Here is a 15,545-nt window from a genome sequence, read left to right as displayed (position 1 = left end):
TATAATAGAACCTACGTATTTCATCTGATTCTCAAAGAACGCCTTCAAAATTTAATCAACATTAAGAGTAGTGGTACTCATTCATGGCTATATATTAGAACTCCTTGGAGTCTTGGCTCTTCCATTCAATTGCTCTGTGACTTTGGGCAAAATACTTAATCTCTCTGTGCCTCAATTTCTTCATCTATAAAATGGAGATAATAATAATACCTATCTCAGAGGATTGTTATGAAGTTCAAATAAGGGAATATTTACATATCATTTAGAGCAGTACCTAGGAAGTGCTAAATAGGAGTTTGCTAAACAAGATTGACAATCTGGGAGTGTTTTTAAAAAGTCTCGGCTCTAACCCCAGTCTTTCTAATGTACAGCCAGGGCTGGAAACCACTGCTCTGCGATATGAGAGAGCAAGAGATAGATGAATGTCTTTCTTGAGAGTGTAGGGTTAATCTCCTCTCAGTGAACCAGGCTTCTCTTCCCAGAGGAGCTTAGCTAGGAAAACTAGAGAGGGCTAGCAAGAGCCCTAGCATATTGGAAAAGAATTTATCTTCTTAAAGTTTCAAGAGTTGTTTCATGCTGACCTCCTTTCTTGTGGTAGTGGGAGAGGCTGAGGGAAAGGAGCGGAAAGAAGAAAATTGGGTTGGTCCATGTTGATTGCTACTTTTGTTTAAAATCAACATAAACAATAAAAGCCTATCCTATTATAAGACTATGCTAATATTATAATGAAATGATCAAAGAGGCAAATACTAACAGTGCTAGCCAGCCTTCAAAATAACATGGGTGATCCTTGCCTCTCGGAGTTCATATCCTTGCGCATTCCCTCCCACACTGAATAAACTGAATTGTGTGACAAATAAGATATTGTAGAAGTGATGGAGTATAATTTCCCAGGTGAGGTCATAAACCACATGGCAGTTTCTACCCTTTCTCTTACATTACTCACTCTGGGAGAAGCTAGCTGCCACACTGAAAGGACAGTCAAGGAATTTATGGAGAGGTCTACACTGGGAAGAATTGAGGCTTCCTGCCAAAAGCCCACAATGGCTTCACAGCCACATGAGTGAGCCATGTGGGAAGTGGATCTTCCGGCCTGTCAAACCTTCAGCAACTGCAGCCCTGGTCAACATCTTAACTGTAACCTCATAAGAGACTCCAGTCCAGAACCTCCTATCCCACAGAAACCATGAGAGATACTACATATTTATTTATGTTTTAATTCACAAAGTTTCAGGATAATTTGTTACACAGCAATAGATAACTGATACACTTAACCCTAACCCTTCTATTTTTGGAATACCTGAGCTGAGTTTCCCCTTTGCTATTTTGGTGCTACTGCAGGTGATCTGCTCATTTTATTCTTTCCTAACCCATTAAGACTACTTAAGGTATAAAGAAATGATTAGCTAGCAAAGTGGGCATGCTCTATGAAGGAGAGAAAGTGAACCCAGTCTCCTGCCTTGTATTTTCCTGAGGCCTCACATCCAGAGAGAAAAAGTCACAAGACTCTTGAGCTGTACCAAGCTAAACAGTTAGAGGCCAGCTATGCTTATGGCAACAGGGACCCTGATTGAGTCAATAAAGAATTTAAATTCTAATACTATTTTAAAAGAAAAATGTGAGAAAGCTCTTAGGAGTACAGATGGCCAGGTTGCCTATCTAAATCCTTGCTTTATCACTGTCTACTATTGCTCTTTATTTTAAAACCAAATAAACGATAGAATTATGTGAAATACAACTAGAATTTTCTTTTTAAAGCCTGAGTTTGGGCAGAGAGAAAATGACCAAGAAGAACATTATGTGCTATTTACACACTGGCCATGTAACAATTTAAAATATCTGAATAAGTGGCGCTTCATCTCTTGATTCTAATTAACCAGTTCACTGGGCTTTTGGAAAATCATTTCCATTTACCTGAGACTTTGCTCAAGCTCACCGCTGTGAGAAGACAGAATTAAAAATCATTGATCTTAACTTCAGAACACACATGGGGTGTGTGTGACAAATGGATTTGCTTATACTGCTGGTGAGACCACATCCATAGCCTGAGTTAGCTTAGACCTGTTTTTGACATGCAATTACTTTTTAAGTTGGGGATTTGGGGACCCAGAGAAAGTGGTTGACCAGTTAATTACATCCTACTCTGATACACTCATTTCTATCAAAGGAACACAATATATTACTCAGGTTAAGATATTATAATTACCTTTTAGTGAAATAGATTATAAGGAGAGTTAGTAGATGGTTAAAGGTTATGATAAATAATAGCATTCCAAATGCTCTGGAATACCTATTTTTCTTTCCTGTTATTTAGAAGCCAAATATTTTAGTCAGTATGTTTCTAGATTAATTACACACACAGCTTACCCTCTCTGTCTAGTCCAGAAATATAAAACGAGTAGTTTCAACTTAATTATGAGGGGGTAGGGGGGTTGCCACAGAAAAGGAAACTGTAAAATGCATTTACTCTATGTGAAAGAGGCTCTGTGCTTCCTAGTTTAGGTCATTTGAATTAACATTGATGCTTTCCTTCAGACTAAAGATGAAAGGAGGCAAGAATCCTCTAAATTTCTGAGAAATAACATGTTTAGAAGGTGAATAGCAGATGGTAATAAGCTTTATTTCTAGTTTCCATTTTATTTTGTTTTATGTTTGTGCCTACCTGGCCACTTCCAGCTCACTGGTATAAGCAGGACTTATTTGCTATCCCCCGACTCACAATTTTTCATTTTAATGCTTTTCCTTCCTTATTTTGATTTCGGACCTTTTGGAAGAGATCACCACTACGTCCTAAACACCTTAGTGTATTTAATCTGCTGGAAAGCCCTGAGTGTACCAGATGTTCAAGAGGATGATAAAGAAGGGGGAAGGACAGGTAAGGAGTGTGAAAAAAACAGCAGAGCAAGCAGAGGAAGGTGGAACCAGAACACGTCTACCTTGGTCTTGCTGTGGTTTTCAACATTTACTCTCACTGATCTCTATTTCCCCATTAAATGTCATGGGGGATTTAATGGAAAGTTTTTAGACTTTAGGTTATATAGCTTGACAGCTGATTTTTATTAACCAGCCTAGGAAATCTGTTTGATGGCTGAAATTTGGCTTTAACTCAGAGAAGCAGAGTTTTACCATATGTTTTGTGTGCTGTGCTTGCTAATGTAAAATAGATCATTATATATTGGAAAGCCTTTGGCTAAGGACTGAATCACAAAGGCTTATCTGAGGAAAGGCATCATGATGAACTGAAGCTTTACTATGCTGTTATTGTCTACATATCAAAATGGACAATTAAACTGATGAATAATGTGCCTTAATATAGAATGTTCTTGAAAATAGATAGAAAGTTTTAATAATATGTAATCCCTGTCTTTGATTAGATGAAAATCATTCTGAATTATGTAGTTAACCTACACACACACATTCATATATATACCGTTTTAGTCCACCTGGGATTTTCATTCAATGATTAGTTATTGAGCACCTACACAGGCCAGGTATGTTAAGGACTGAACACGGTCAACGTAGTCCCTTCCCCCAAAGAGGTCACAATTTTGTATAATTGAGAATGTCGCTAATAAGACCACCCCATTCTACTTAAAAAGAAAAAAAGAAAACTTTTACTCTGTAAAATATATATGAAGCATGCTGAACAGTTAAATATGGAAAATATTGTTATGCACAGTTTTACGAAAATTCCTGGTTAAAGTCACATGGATAAGATCAATAAAGCAGAAATAAATGATTAAATAAATAAATAAGCAGAAATAAATAAAAGCTAGCTATCCATCTCTATCGCATTTGGCTTTTGAAGCATTATGGTACAAAAAAGCATTAAGTTTTTCACAATGCATTGAGTTTGTCCTATTCAAAATAATAAATAAAGATTTAAAGAAAGATGTAAACATTACAGGAAATTTATTTACTCTTGTTGGAACTTGACTCCAAGGCAAAAAAAATGAAAAATGACATGAATGCAGTATGGGTTTCTATTTTTCTTTTGAGTAGGAGATTAAACAAACTACGCAAGTTTTTCATTCTTTTGTAAGGGAAGTTTATTTTCCTCTACAGTAATGAATACCCCATGGACCTTTCTTGACATGAGAATTGTATGCCTGCTTGCCTGAGTCATCAATAACTATCTTCCTTATCATTTTTTTCCCACTAAGTTTCATCTTGATAGACTTGGTTCAGTCTATTCTCTTCCTCCCTTCATTTCCTTGAGAATTACTTTTTAATTCTCTTCTCCTTTTTTCTTTAATTACTATTTTAATTCTTAATCTCTTCTCCTTTACTTTACTTATAAATTTAAAAAAAATTGATACTCACAAATCAATTTTCTCCTTTAACTTGTTTTTCTTCCATGATTTTATTCCTTTACTGGTTTATCCTTACATGGTTAATGCATCCATACCAGCTCCTCCATTTTAGCTTTTATTTTCAGGGACATATTTCTGACCTACCTAAATGTCTTCAAAAATCATTGTGTGTTCATAACAACAATGGAATAAGGCAGTATGCTAATTATATATTCCCTAGATTAGTAGTTCTCAAAGTTTAGCATGCATCAGAATCACCCAGAAGTCCTGTTAAAAACATATATTTCTAGGGACCGGCTCCATGGCTGAGTGGTTAAGTTCGCATGTTCCGCTGTGGTGGCCCAGGGTTCGCATCCTGGGCACGGACATGGCACCGGTCGTCAGGCCACGTTGAGACGGCGTCCCACATCCCACAAGCAGAAGGACCTGCAACTAAGATATACAACTATGTACCAGAGGGGGGATGGGTGGGGGGGGGGGCGGTTTGGGAAATAAAGCAGAAGAAAAAGAAAAAAAAAAAAGATTGGCAACAGTTGTTAGCTCAGGTGCCAATCCTTAAAAAAAAAAAAAAAAAAAAAGGAGATTGGCAACAGTTGTTAGCCTAGGTGCCAATCTTTAAAAAAACAAAAAACAAAAAACAAAAAACAAAAAAACCCATATATTTCTGGGCCCCAATCTGAATCAGTAGGCTTGGAGTGGGACCCAAGAATTTACATTTCTAACATCTTCCCAGGGGATGGGGCTGCTGCTGGTCTGGGGACCACACATTGAAAACCACTGGCCTGGTGAATCAGGAAACCTTAAGAAGTACCAGTAAATACATTTCATTCTTGCCTTTATTTGGGGTGAGGGGGGACAAATATAACACGATACATTTTTTTCTTGCCTTTATTTTGGGGGAGGGGGAAAATATAACACATGATCTCTCAAATAAACTCTCTCATCTAAATTGATATATTAATCCAGAAATCATATTTCAGTTCATGGTTTGACTCATGTGACCTGCCACTGAAAATTTAAATGAATAGAACTGGTTTTCTGTAGTAATAAGCACTGAGAATTAGTCATCATTTGTTTTAGTTTTGTTTTGATTTGTTATCCATTAATCTAGACTTGGAATTCTGTGTAAAGATATGTTAACACAAATTGGTGGGATGTTACAGAAAAGAAGGGTGGGACTGATGAACAGAGTGTGACTGGAAGAAATATTTCACAATTTATTAAAGAAGCATAGCTTACACTTCATTGTAAACACGCCGTCTTCTCGTACAACACACAGATGCATGAGGAACACACACCTACAGAGTTTCTGTGGGTAAATGAAAGGGATTTAGGTTTTTCTCTCATTTATGCTTATTAAACACTTCTTAGAACTGCTACAACCACAACATCTGGTGAAATAACTGTTGGAACTACATACATACTTAGAAAAATTTTCTCCTTTGTATGAGTAAGTGTATCGGGTTTATGTGGTAGTGTTGGACTGCGGCTGGAAATTACAGTTTGGGGATAGAACATATAGCTATACTTTTGCCTGTTTGTAGACCCAGGCTTATATTGATGAATGCAGTCATCGGTTCATAACATTTTCTATCAAGTGTCAGAGACAGGTGACAGTAGGGAGCTTCTTACAAAGATGAATAAGAGATCAGGGTATGGTAAGCAATATATTTGTGAAGTATAATAAAAGGATAAATGTTATAATAGGAAGTATTTGGGGGGAATAGAGAAGAAGTACTTATTTCTCTTTGAGAATCTCTGGAAAAACCTAACAGAAGAATCCATTTGAATTGGACTTTGAAGAATATATATCTTTGCCAGGGATGGCAAGTAAAGAACAGCTTGGGCAGGGGGCATTATGCACAATGTCCTGAGGCATAAACTTATATAAGGATTTCAGGAAAATTTTAAAGAGCTAGGTGTAGCTAGAGCATATAGTGTGTGTGTGTGTGTGTTTGTGTGTGTGTATTAAGTACTAGGGCTAAAATCAGGTATAGAAAGGAGTGTAGGGTACTGATCCAGGCTATGCTAAGGAATTTGGACTTTATCCAGTGGTTAGGGAGGCATCTACAAAGGAAGAACCATATCACTGAAGGTGGAAGCAGGAAAGATGATGTGTCTGAACAAGGACAGTAGTAAGAAGCATAGAAAAGAAAATTATGGAGGAGAATTTCAGATACAGAGTTTATAGTGTAGAGTTGCTAATTGAATGCTGAGGAGAGAAAGAAGTCAACCATGACTTCCCAACTTTTAGCTTAGGCAACTGGGTTGATTATGAGGCTATTTTATAATATCAGGAATGTGGGAGTATCCTAAAATAGTGTTTAACTGTCTCTGGTATTCTGGTAGTCCCTGCCAAAGTATCTAAATCTTAGCAAATGGCTTTGAGAATAGGAAAATGACTTGATTATTAGTCATACAAAATATAGGATAGAATTTTTTTCAGTATGACGTTATCCATTAAAAGCTAATGTTTTCACCAATAAGTATTGTATTATTTCTTTGAATCATTCAGAAGTTGTCTGTTTCTGGACAAGAGTAATATTGATGATTCTGAATAGGGTGAGGGGAAAGCCACCTGCCATCTCTCCTTGCTTAAGAAACGCTGACATCTCTGTTACTCGTGGGAGTTTCTGTACCTCTGAGGTATGTTGGAACAGGGGAAAAAAACTCCAAACAGGTTGAAAACCACTCCTATAAGTAAAAGAGGCCAGAGGGATCCTTTGCAAAGTGTTATCCGTCTCTGCTCTACCTACAGTCTTTGAAATGTGCAGAAGTGTAGCTTTAATCTCTGTGAGTCTAATAAAGGTAAAGAAGATTGAAAGTAGGAAATAGGATGGGAAAAAAAATCAGTTTTTGTCAGGGAGGATTTATTTACTGTAGAAATTAGTCAGAAGCCAATATTTTCTACCAAAAAATAAGGATCATGAAAACTTGGGAACCAGTGATTTCTGAGGGTAAACTTGAAAATCAGCAGAAAATTGCTGACAGGTAGACCAGAAAGAGGACAAGTGTGAAATATTAGTTTGAGGTAGACTAAGTATGAGGTAGACCAGAAAGATGTTAAATATGAGACCGCTCTAAGTGAGGCTAGAGAAATCATGGGGCAACAAGTCAGTTCTCTTGGTATAGCCACGGTGGTCAGTGAGAGATGTGACCATGCCTTTGTGTTCTCATTGTCTCTGTGGCTACAAAGTCAAGGGCAATGTTGTCAAATGCATTGGGTGGCCTGAAACTTGTATTTGGGTGAAGGGCAATAGAAAGAAATCACACTTCTTTCAGAAAAGGCCCTAAAAATAAATGTGAGGGAAGTAAAGAACTTTCTGACAGTACTCAATATGCAAATATTCAAATTCCTAAGTCAAGATAAGACAGTGCACGAAAACTGAGGGCAAAGTAAATGGCAGTAGATGTGTTTATTAAGATGGTGAGATGCTAAAAAATTACCAAGGGAGTCTCAGAATCTTCACCTATTGGTGAGGTCCAACATGATAACTAAGCAGCAGACAGCAAAGACTGGTGGTAAAAAGAATATCAGAACTAAGACATTACTTTTACAACAGTATTAAAGCTTTGCTGCTGTTCAGTGTGGAACGCCAACCAGCCCCTGGGCATCACCTCATATTTTGTTCGAAATGAAGAGAATCAATTCCCCCTCCCCAAAGATCTTCTCACCAAGAATCTGCATTTTAACAAGATTCCAGGTGACTAGTGTGCACGCTAAAGTTTGAGGGCACTGATGTGGGAGACTTCACTAACGCCAAATGAAAGATGATTGTGTTTTGAACACTATAAGTGATTTCATCTCTGCTTAAGGTAATTAAGTAAAACAACCATTTTAAACTAGTTTATGTTCAGGGACTTTTAATTGTTTTTCTATTCAAAGATTCATCTGAGAATTTGACACATTCCTTAAACACCCATCTCCCATCCCATCCACCCCTAAATGTGGATGCAATTTCAGGATACGATTGAAGCCCAGTCACTAAACCCAATTTAAGAACCAGTGTTTTAAAGAATCCCAACCACTCTTACAGAATTATTAATTAGAAACCACCTGAATCCTTATGGACCCAATTCACCATCTGGCTGCTATCTTGGAGCCTAGCAGGATTTGCTCTTAATAAAGACTTTGAAGACACAGACATATGCTACACAATTGGCGCCCTGAACAGGACTGTCCTGATTTAAGAATTGCCAGGCAACCAAGTTCTGCAGATATCAAGATGACAAACACTTCATCTGCAGTCAATTGGAGTTGTTGATTAAACATTTCAATCACTCACAGGCATCTATACATTTTGGTGGTATTATACATCGTCTCTAAGTTCTCATTTACTAAATTATAATCAAGGTTGTCATGAAGGCTAGTATTTGTTGAGAATGTATTATGTGCTAGGAAACTAGTCCCCCTCACCCGCATATCTGTCTGTCTCTTTATTTGTTCTCATAATAACTTTATTGGGTAGATATTTTTGTCCCTTGTTTACAAATGTGGAAACTGAGGCTTAGTAAGTTTAGTAAGTTGTCCAAGATCATAGATAAAAAGTCAATGGAAAGTAGCAGAGCTTGAACTCAAACCTAGGTTGTTTTAAATTACTGCAAAACTTTTATTTGTCCCTGCCAGGGTAAAGACTATAAATCTTTCGAATAAATTCCCTAGAAAAAATTCTGAAAAGCCAACTCTACCTCACTATAAAAGGAAACTTTTCATCTGAGCCTTTTTTTCCTTCCTACACTCCCTTTTTCACAGAAAGAACATTTTTTTTTAATCTGTAAAATAATTTATTCTGGTTTCATTCAATAAATTATCCCCATGTGATCAAATCAATTACTGTTTATCAAACTTGTAAAGTGGTTAATGTCAAATTTGAAAACAAAATAAGTTGGCTCATACAGATTGAGTAAAATTGAGAAAAAAGTTGTTCTATTTTAAAATTAGCTTATTTCTTTTGCAGCAGCTGATGAGTTCTGAAGTAAAGCGGAAAGCTGCATCAAACAGCCGCAAGTCCATACATTCTAAATGGCTCCTCTCTGTTGACCTGACTTCTTCAGAAGTTGGGCTCAGATGCTTTAATCACAAGATGAACTACGCAGCCCTAATTATATAATAGCAACACAGACTCTTTCTAGGTCAACAGCCCAAAGCACTGCTCCACAGGCAATTAATTTTAACAACATTCTATCAGACAAATAGGCAGAGTAAAAACATTACTATCAATGTGCAACAGAGCCTGCCAGAGGAATGTTTTTAAGTATATGCCCTCTACTCTTTAAGGTACTCTTGGTTCTTCTTTTCTCTAATAATTATTATTTGTGTCACTTTAAAAAACGCATAACAGTACGTTTCTTGAAACCACCTATTAGATTGAAATGGCGAAAGGGAAGCATGGAGAGATAGTGAACAGATTCACATGCATTTGTAAACATTCTCCTAAGAGTTTAAACCTTAACTGACCCCTACAGGAGACAGTTTTGAGACTTTAACAGCTCTTTCTCCCTTTATATAATAATAACAAAGGTCCCCTGCCATGCCCTGAGCTAACATCTGTTGCCAATCTTCCTCTTTTTTGCTTGAGGAAGATTGTCCCTGAACTAAGATCTGTGCTAATATTCTTCCATTTTTTATGTGGGACACCACCACAGCGTGGCTTGACAAGGGGTGTGTAGGTCCATACTGGGATCCGAAACTGTGAACCCAGGCCCCTAGGCAGAGCACTAGAACTTAACCACTATGCCACCGGGTTGGCTCCTCTCATCACTTTTTTATAGAAAAGAAAACTAAAGTTTGGACAGGTTATACATGAATTGCCCAAAGTTGTACAGCTCCTAAGTGATAAAGCTTTCTGAAATCAGGTTTCCCAAACTCAGATTGCTTGCTGCCTCCCAACTTTCAATACTACAAATGTTTAGTTTGAACATGGTAAGTATTCCAGCCTTGTCTCCAAGGCTCTTTGCATTGGCTTGTCTCATTTGCAATTTGATTCAAGTAAACAAACACATATTGAGTTCCTATTAAGGTTCAATGAATATAAAGATGACAAATACATTCTTTGCATTCAAAAGTTTTCTCATTTCGTGGAAGAAGAAGATGGATAAACCGTGAAGTGCAATCCAAGTTACTCCCTTACTGTACTTACCATGCCTTCCTGAAAATGTGTGTGCATGTGCAAACATAACAACTATAGAATTGTACGCTTTAAGTAGGCGAATTGTATGGTAGGTGAATTATATCTCAATAAAGTGATTTATATTTCTTAACATAAATATTATACTCAGTTCACTAAAATTGCTACTTATTTTTTAAAGTAAAGGTAACATAAAATATCTAATAGTTGCACAAATGTTACCATGTTAGCAAAGGTACAGGCGCTGCCCCAACAAAATGTGCGCTGGCAAGCAGAAGGCTGCCTGCCCATTGCCCGGCCCTGTGATCCAATGTGAACCTTTCATTGTACAGGTGAAGACGATGAAAAACAAAGGTGCTGACCTCCTGGAATGTTCCCAAGATCACACAGCGAAATCACAAGTGGAAGTCTCTTCTACTGCCCTTTTCACTATTCCATTGAGTTGGGATACCTGGTGAAGTCTTTACCTTATTACTCAACAAATAGTTACTGAATAGCCTCTATTTTCTAGGCATCATTCTAGGCAACATAAATATGTCGGTAAAAATCATGGGAAAAAATTCTACATTTTGGTGAGAAAGATAGATAAGAAGCATTCAAATGAACAAGGAAACACAAACAAACAAATAAAAGATAGTAATTAGTTGCTGTGCAGAGGATTAAAATAAATTATTCTTGGGGTCACTTTAGATCCTGAAGAGATGACATTAAGCTGAGCCCTACACAGCAACTTGTGAAGACTAATGGAAGAGAAGTCCAGTCAGTAGCCCAGCTGGCGAAAAAGTTTGAAGGCAGGAATGAACTTAGAGTGTGCTGAGGAGAATAAAGGAGTCCATGATGACCCTACATGTTTGACCTAAGTAACTGGATGAATGGTCATGCCAATAATTGCAATAGAGAACAGGGGGGAAGAAATAGGTTTTGACAGGGGGGATTACGAATTCTGTATTGACATCTGCATATCCTACAGCTAAACCCTATACAATATTATGAGCCAATGTTACCTCAATAAAGAGAAAAAGAATTCTACATTGACTCTATAAAGTTTGAGAAGCTTGATAGACATTCAAGGAGGGAGGGCGTGGGAGTGCAGGGGACAGGACTAGAGGAGTAAATGCTGTCTGAAGAAACTTGTTGGCCTCATGGACTGGTGGTTCCTGTCTGACTTAAGAGACTTTTTGGATTCCAAAGAGACAATCAAAGCAGAGTGGTATAAAAGGATGTGGTTGGTAGGAGGCAGAGACAGAGGTAGAGAAAGTAGGACTGATTAATACAACGGAGATGGAACACTTCGTTGCAGAATAAGGAGTTGGCACCTCTGAGCAGTTGTGGTGTAATTTTAAGGATTCGATAAACCTCTATATTTGCAGGTGGTAGACCCAGACTTTGCCAGAAAACTAGGTATTATAATCTGTTGTGTACCTTTTTTTTCAAATAAGGAAAACTTCCTACGTTCCCTCTGTGTTACCTAGCAGCAAGCTTATATTTTGGCAATGCTAAAAAACAGTGGCATGATGAACATGGACTCTGAACCAGTCTTACACTATTAATCAGTTCTCTATATTAGACTCAAAATGCTTTTTCTAAGTTGCAAATCTGAAAATATATGTCCCTAATGAAATCCCTTTACAGTCCCTCATTTCTCTTAGTAGACAGTCAAACGACTCATCATGACCCACAAGGCACTGGATGCTGGTCCCTGCCAACTTCTCCAGCCTCACTTCCTGCTACCTGTTGCTCATTGGGCCTGCTGAGTTCTCTATTTTCAAATGCACCTTGTACTCGCTCTAACTGCTAATGCTCTGTTATCTACCAGGACAAGACAGAGATGCTTCTTGCTCATCTCTTCCCTAAACTAACTCTTACTTATACTTCAGGTCTTCATTAAGATAACACTTCCTCAGAGGAAGTTCCTCTAGAAAGCCTACCTTGGCCCCTTGTCCCAAGTCTGATTTAGGTGCTTCTCCTCCAGGCACTCCATCATCCTTAGCCCAGACCACCCCATATTACAATTGTCTGCATACTTGAAGCTATCGTCCATAATCTTTTTGAGGGTAGGGACCATGGCTGTCTTGTGTACTGCTGTATCCTCCACACTGAGTGCAGTCATGGACATTTAGCATCTAGAGTCTCAATGTATATTTGTTGAATAAACACAAAGAAAATTTTCTACCACAGTACAAATTCCTAGAGGACAGGAACCCTGGCTGGCTTAAGGTTCTATCTCCAATTCTGATCATAAAGTGAGCGCTCAAAGAGTATTTATAGAATTTTTAAACTGAGAGCTTTACATTGTATGATTTAGTCTTATTGAAAGTGGAGTTTCTGGTGAAGAACCCCCCTGTTGTCCTTGGGCAAGCTTTGGTGAAAGTTTAACCTGCCTAGCAGTGGATACCGTTTCCAAGTCCATGTAGACAATATTTAGACGAATACTACTCACCCACACTCTCAAAATGGTCAGCTTTGGTAACTAAACTACCATAAAATAGTCCTGCATCTAAGCATTTTCCTATAATTGAAATACTCATTATGGTCCTGAAACTTAGACCACTTGATTAAAATGCATATAGTTCTTTAGGGATTTTAAGTACTTTGAAATCTTTATCTTTCTACAACGTGGAAATAAGTTTTATAACTAAACTGATCACAACAATCAATGTTTTAATGCATCAATTCCTTACATTAAAACCAAGAACACAAAATCATGATTTAACTAAAACATGTGTTCTAATAAGTATAGATATTCATAATTACCTTCTAGTGCATATTTCATATCCTGAGCAAAAAGGGTCCACATAATTTCAGCACTGACTTTTCCCATGTTCAGTTCTTGAGGAAACCTAAAACCAAACACATACATTAGCACATCAAAAAGAGAAATGTACCTAAAAAACAGAGCAAAATACTTCACTTTACACATATACTACAGTGATTATTATATTGTTCATAAATACTTTTGTTTATGAGATTTCTCTCTTTTTCGAAGAAGATTAGCCCTGAGCTAACATCTGCTGCCAATCCTCCTCTTTCTGCTGAGAAAGACTGGCCCTTAGCTAACATCTGTGCCCATCTTCCTCTATATGTGGGACGCCTACTACAGCACGGCTTGCCCAGCAGTGCCATGTCTGCACCTGGGATCCCAACCCGTGAACCCAGGGCCGCCGAAGCAGAACGTGGGAACTTAAGCGCTGTGCCAGCGGGCCGGCCCAGAGATTTCTCTTTAAGAACTTTCATAAGCAGGAAAAAAAGCTACAAACCAGAGTGTGGTGATGAAAACAATTATTGGGTGGCGGGAAAATAGACACCATTACATCAGTTCCAAAGTAGTGATCCCCAGGGCTCCGGATGGATGTCTTAGAATGTGTGTGTGTTTGTGTCTAAGGATCCTCTTCAGTTTTAGCAAACACTTCATCTTCATATGTCTCAATTTTGAGGATAAGTCAGATGAATCTGAGTGACAGTGACCATGAAATACCAAAACCATGCCTCACATTCATCTGTTAGCCATTTTCCTTGGAACAAGCTTGAGTGCTTCCATTTTCTATTTGCTTAAAATGGATTATTGCAAGAAAGATTCTTCACCCCTCAGGTGAAATATCCCATGGTGGACACATTGATCAGGACTCCAGAACTCCTAGGCAGATCCGTGTTTTAGATCAAACAAGCTTAGGCTAAAGACAAGACTCCCACTACTGCCGAAGATGTCTTCTGTTTGTATATGTTTTCAATCTCATGATAAGCTCCTCGTAATATAAGTCCAGTGAATATAATGACCAAGTCTTTTCATTTCATCATAAACATTCACCCCATGCCAGTATGTAAGACTGAAAGTATTTTCTGTTCTAACAAATATTTACTATATAATATATATATAAAATGTATTCATACATATGTATACAAAAAATCATATATATTAAGAAACAAAAATATATATATATATATTTTAAGGAACAAAATTAGCTCTCACATTCGTTTATACTTTTGGGTCTAAATCAAAAGAGTAATACAATCCTGAATGGGATAGAAAGTGTTACCGAAGAAAACATGACTTCAAAGAAGAAAAGACCACTGACACTACATAAAACTATTCTAGTCAAACTTTTCACCAAAAGCAAGGTGTGCTTCATTAAATATCCCTTACCATCTGCTATCAATTTATCTAACAATGCCAATTGATATTTTAAAACGTAATTGCAGAATATGTACGTTTATCAAGTACTAAACTCAGAACACTTTCTATGCTTAAAAATATTAATACAATCTGAATACACACAAAATTAATTTCAACATTAAACTTTTTCGATATAAAAGTAACGCTAGCCAAGTAATTTATTTCAAAAGTTTTCATTTGTGGATAGTGACTAGCATCACAATTTATAGTATATTAATTTTTATGTAATGGATATGAAACAACAAAATTGTAAGTGATATAATGAAAGTGCTTCAAGCTCATAAAATGAGGAAATTAATTACTTTAAGTTTTTTGAATCGAATAAAGACTGTATTAATTCACGTTACAATGCTGTGATACAAAAAACAAAGACATTGTACAAAAAGAAAACTAAAGAACATTATCTCTCATAAAAATATGTGCAAAAATCCTCAACAAAAAATGGCAAATTCAATCCTGCAATACATAAAAAGAATAATACATCATGACCAAAAGAAGTTTATCCTAAAAAAGCAATGTTGGTTTACCATTCAAGAATGAATCAATGTAATTTACGATATTAACAGACCAAAGAGAAAAACTATTACCATCTCAATAGATGCAAGAAATGTATTTGACAAACTTCAACATTCCTTCGTGATAAAAAAAAAAAAAAAAAAAAAAAACTGTGAAAACTAGGAATTAAAGGAAAGTTCCTTAACCTTATAAAGAGAATCTATAGAAACCTACAGCTAGGGGCCAGCCCTGTGGCTGAGTGGTTAAGTTCGCATGCTCCGCTGTGGCAGCCCAGGGTTTCGCTGGTTCTGATCCTGGGCGCGGACATGGCACCGCTCATCAGGCCACGTTGAGGCGGCGTCCCATATGACACAACTAGAAGGAGCTGCAACTAAGATATACAACTATGCACCAGGGGGGATTTGGGGAGATAAAGCA

General features: G+C 37.3%; 1 protein-coding gene across 1 annotated transcript in view; it reads right to left on the bottom strand.

Moving 5' to 3' along the window:
* UNC13C (unc-13 homolog C) overlaps positions 1 to 15,545 on the bottom strand; it is a 351,117-nt gene that overhangs the window by 166,012 nt on the left and 169,560 nt on the right. The window contains exon 14 of the mRNA XM_046653916.1: positions 13,196 to 13,281. Coding sequence (XP_046509872.1) covers positions 13,196 to 13,281 — 86 coding nt within the window. The remainder of the gene's footprint in view (positions 1 to 13,195; positions 13,282 to 15,545) is intronic.

The sequence above is a fragment of the Equus quagga genome, chromosome 2 (assembly GCF_021613505.1).
Source record: "Equus quagga isolate Etosha38 chromosome 2, UCLA_HA_Equagga_1.0, whole genome shotgun sequence".
NCBI classification, from domain to species: domain Eukaryota; kingdom Metazoa; phylum Chordata; class Mammalia; order Perissodactyla; family Equidae; genus Equus; species Equus quagga.
This window is presented reverse-complemented; position numbering and strand designations above follow the sequence as displayed.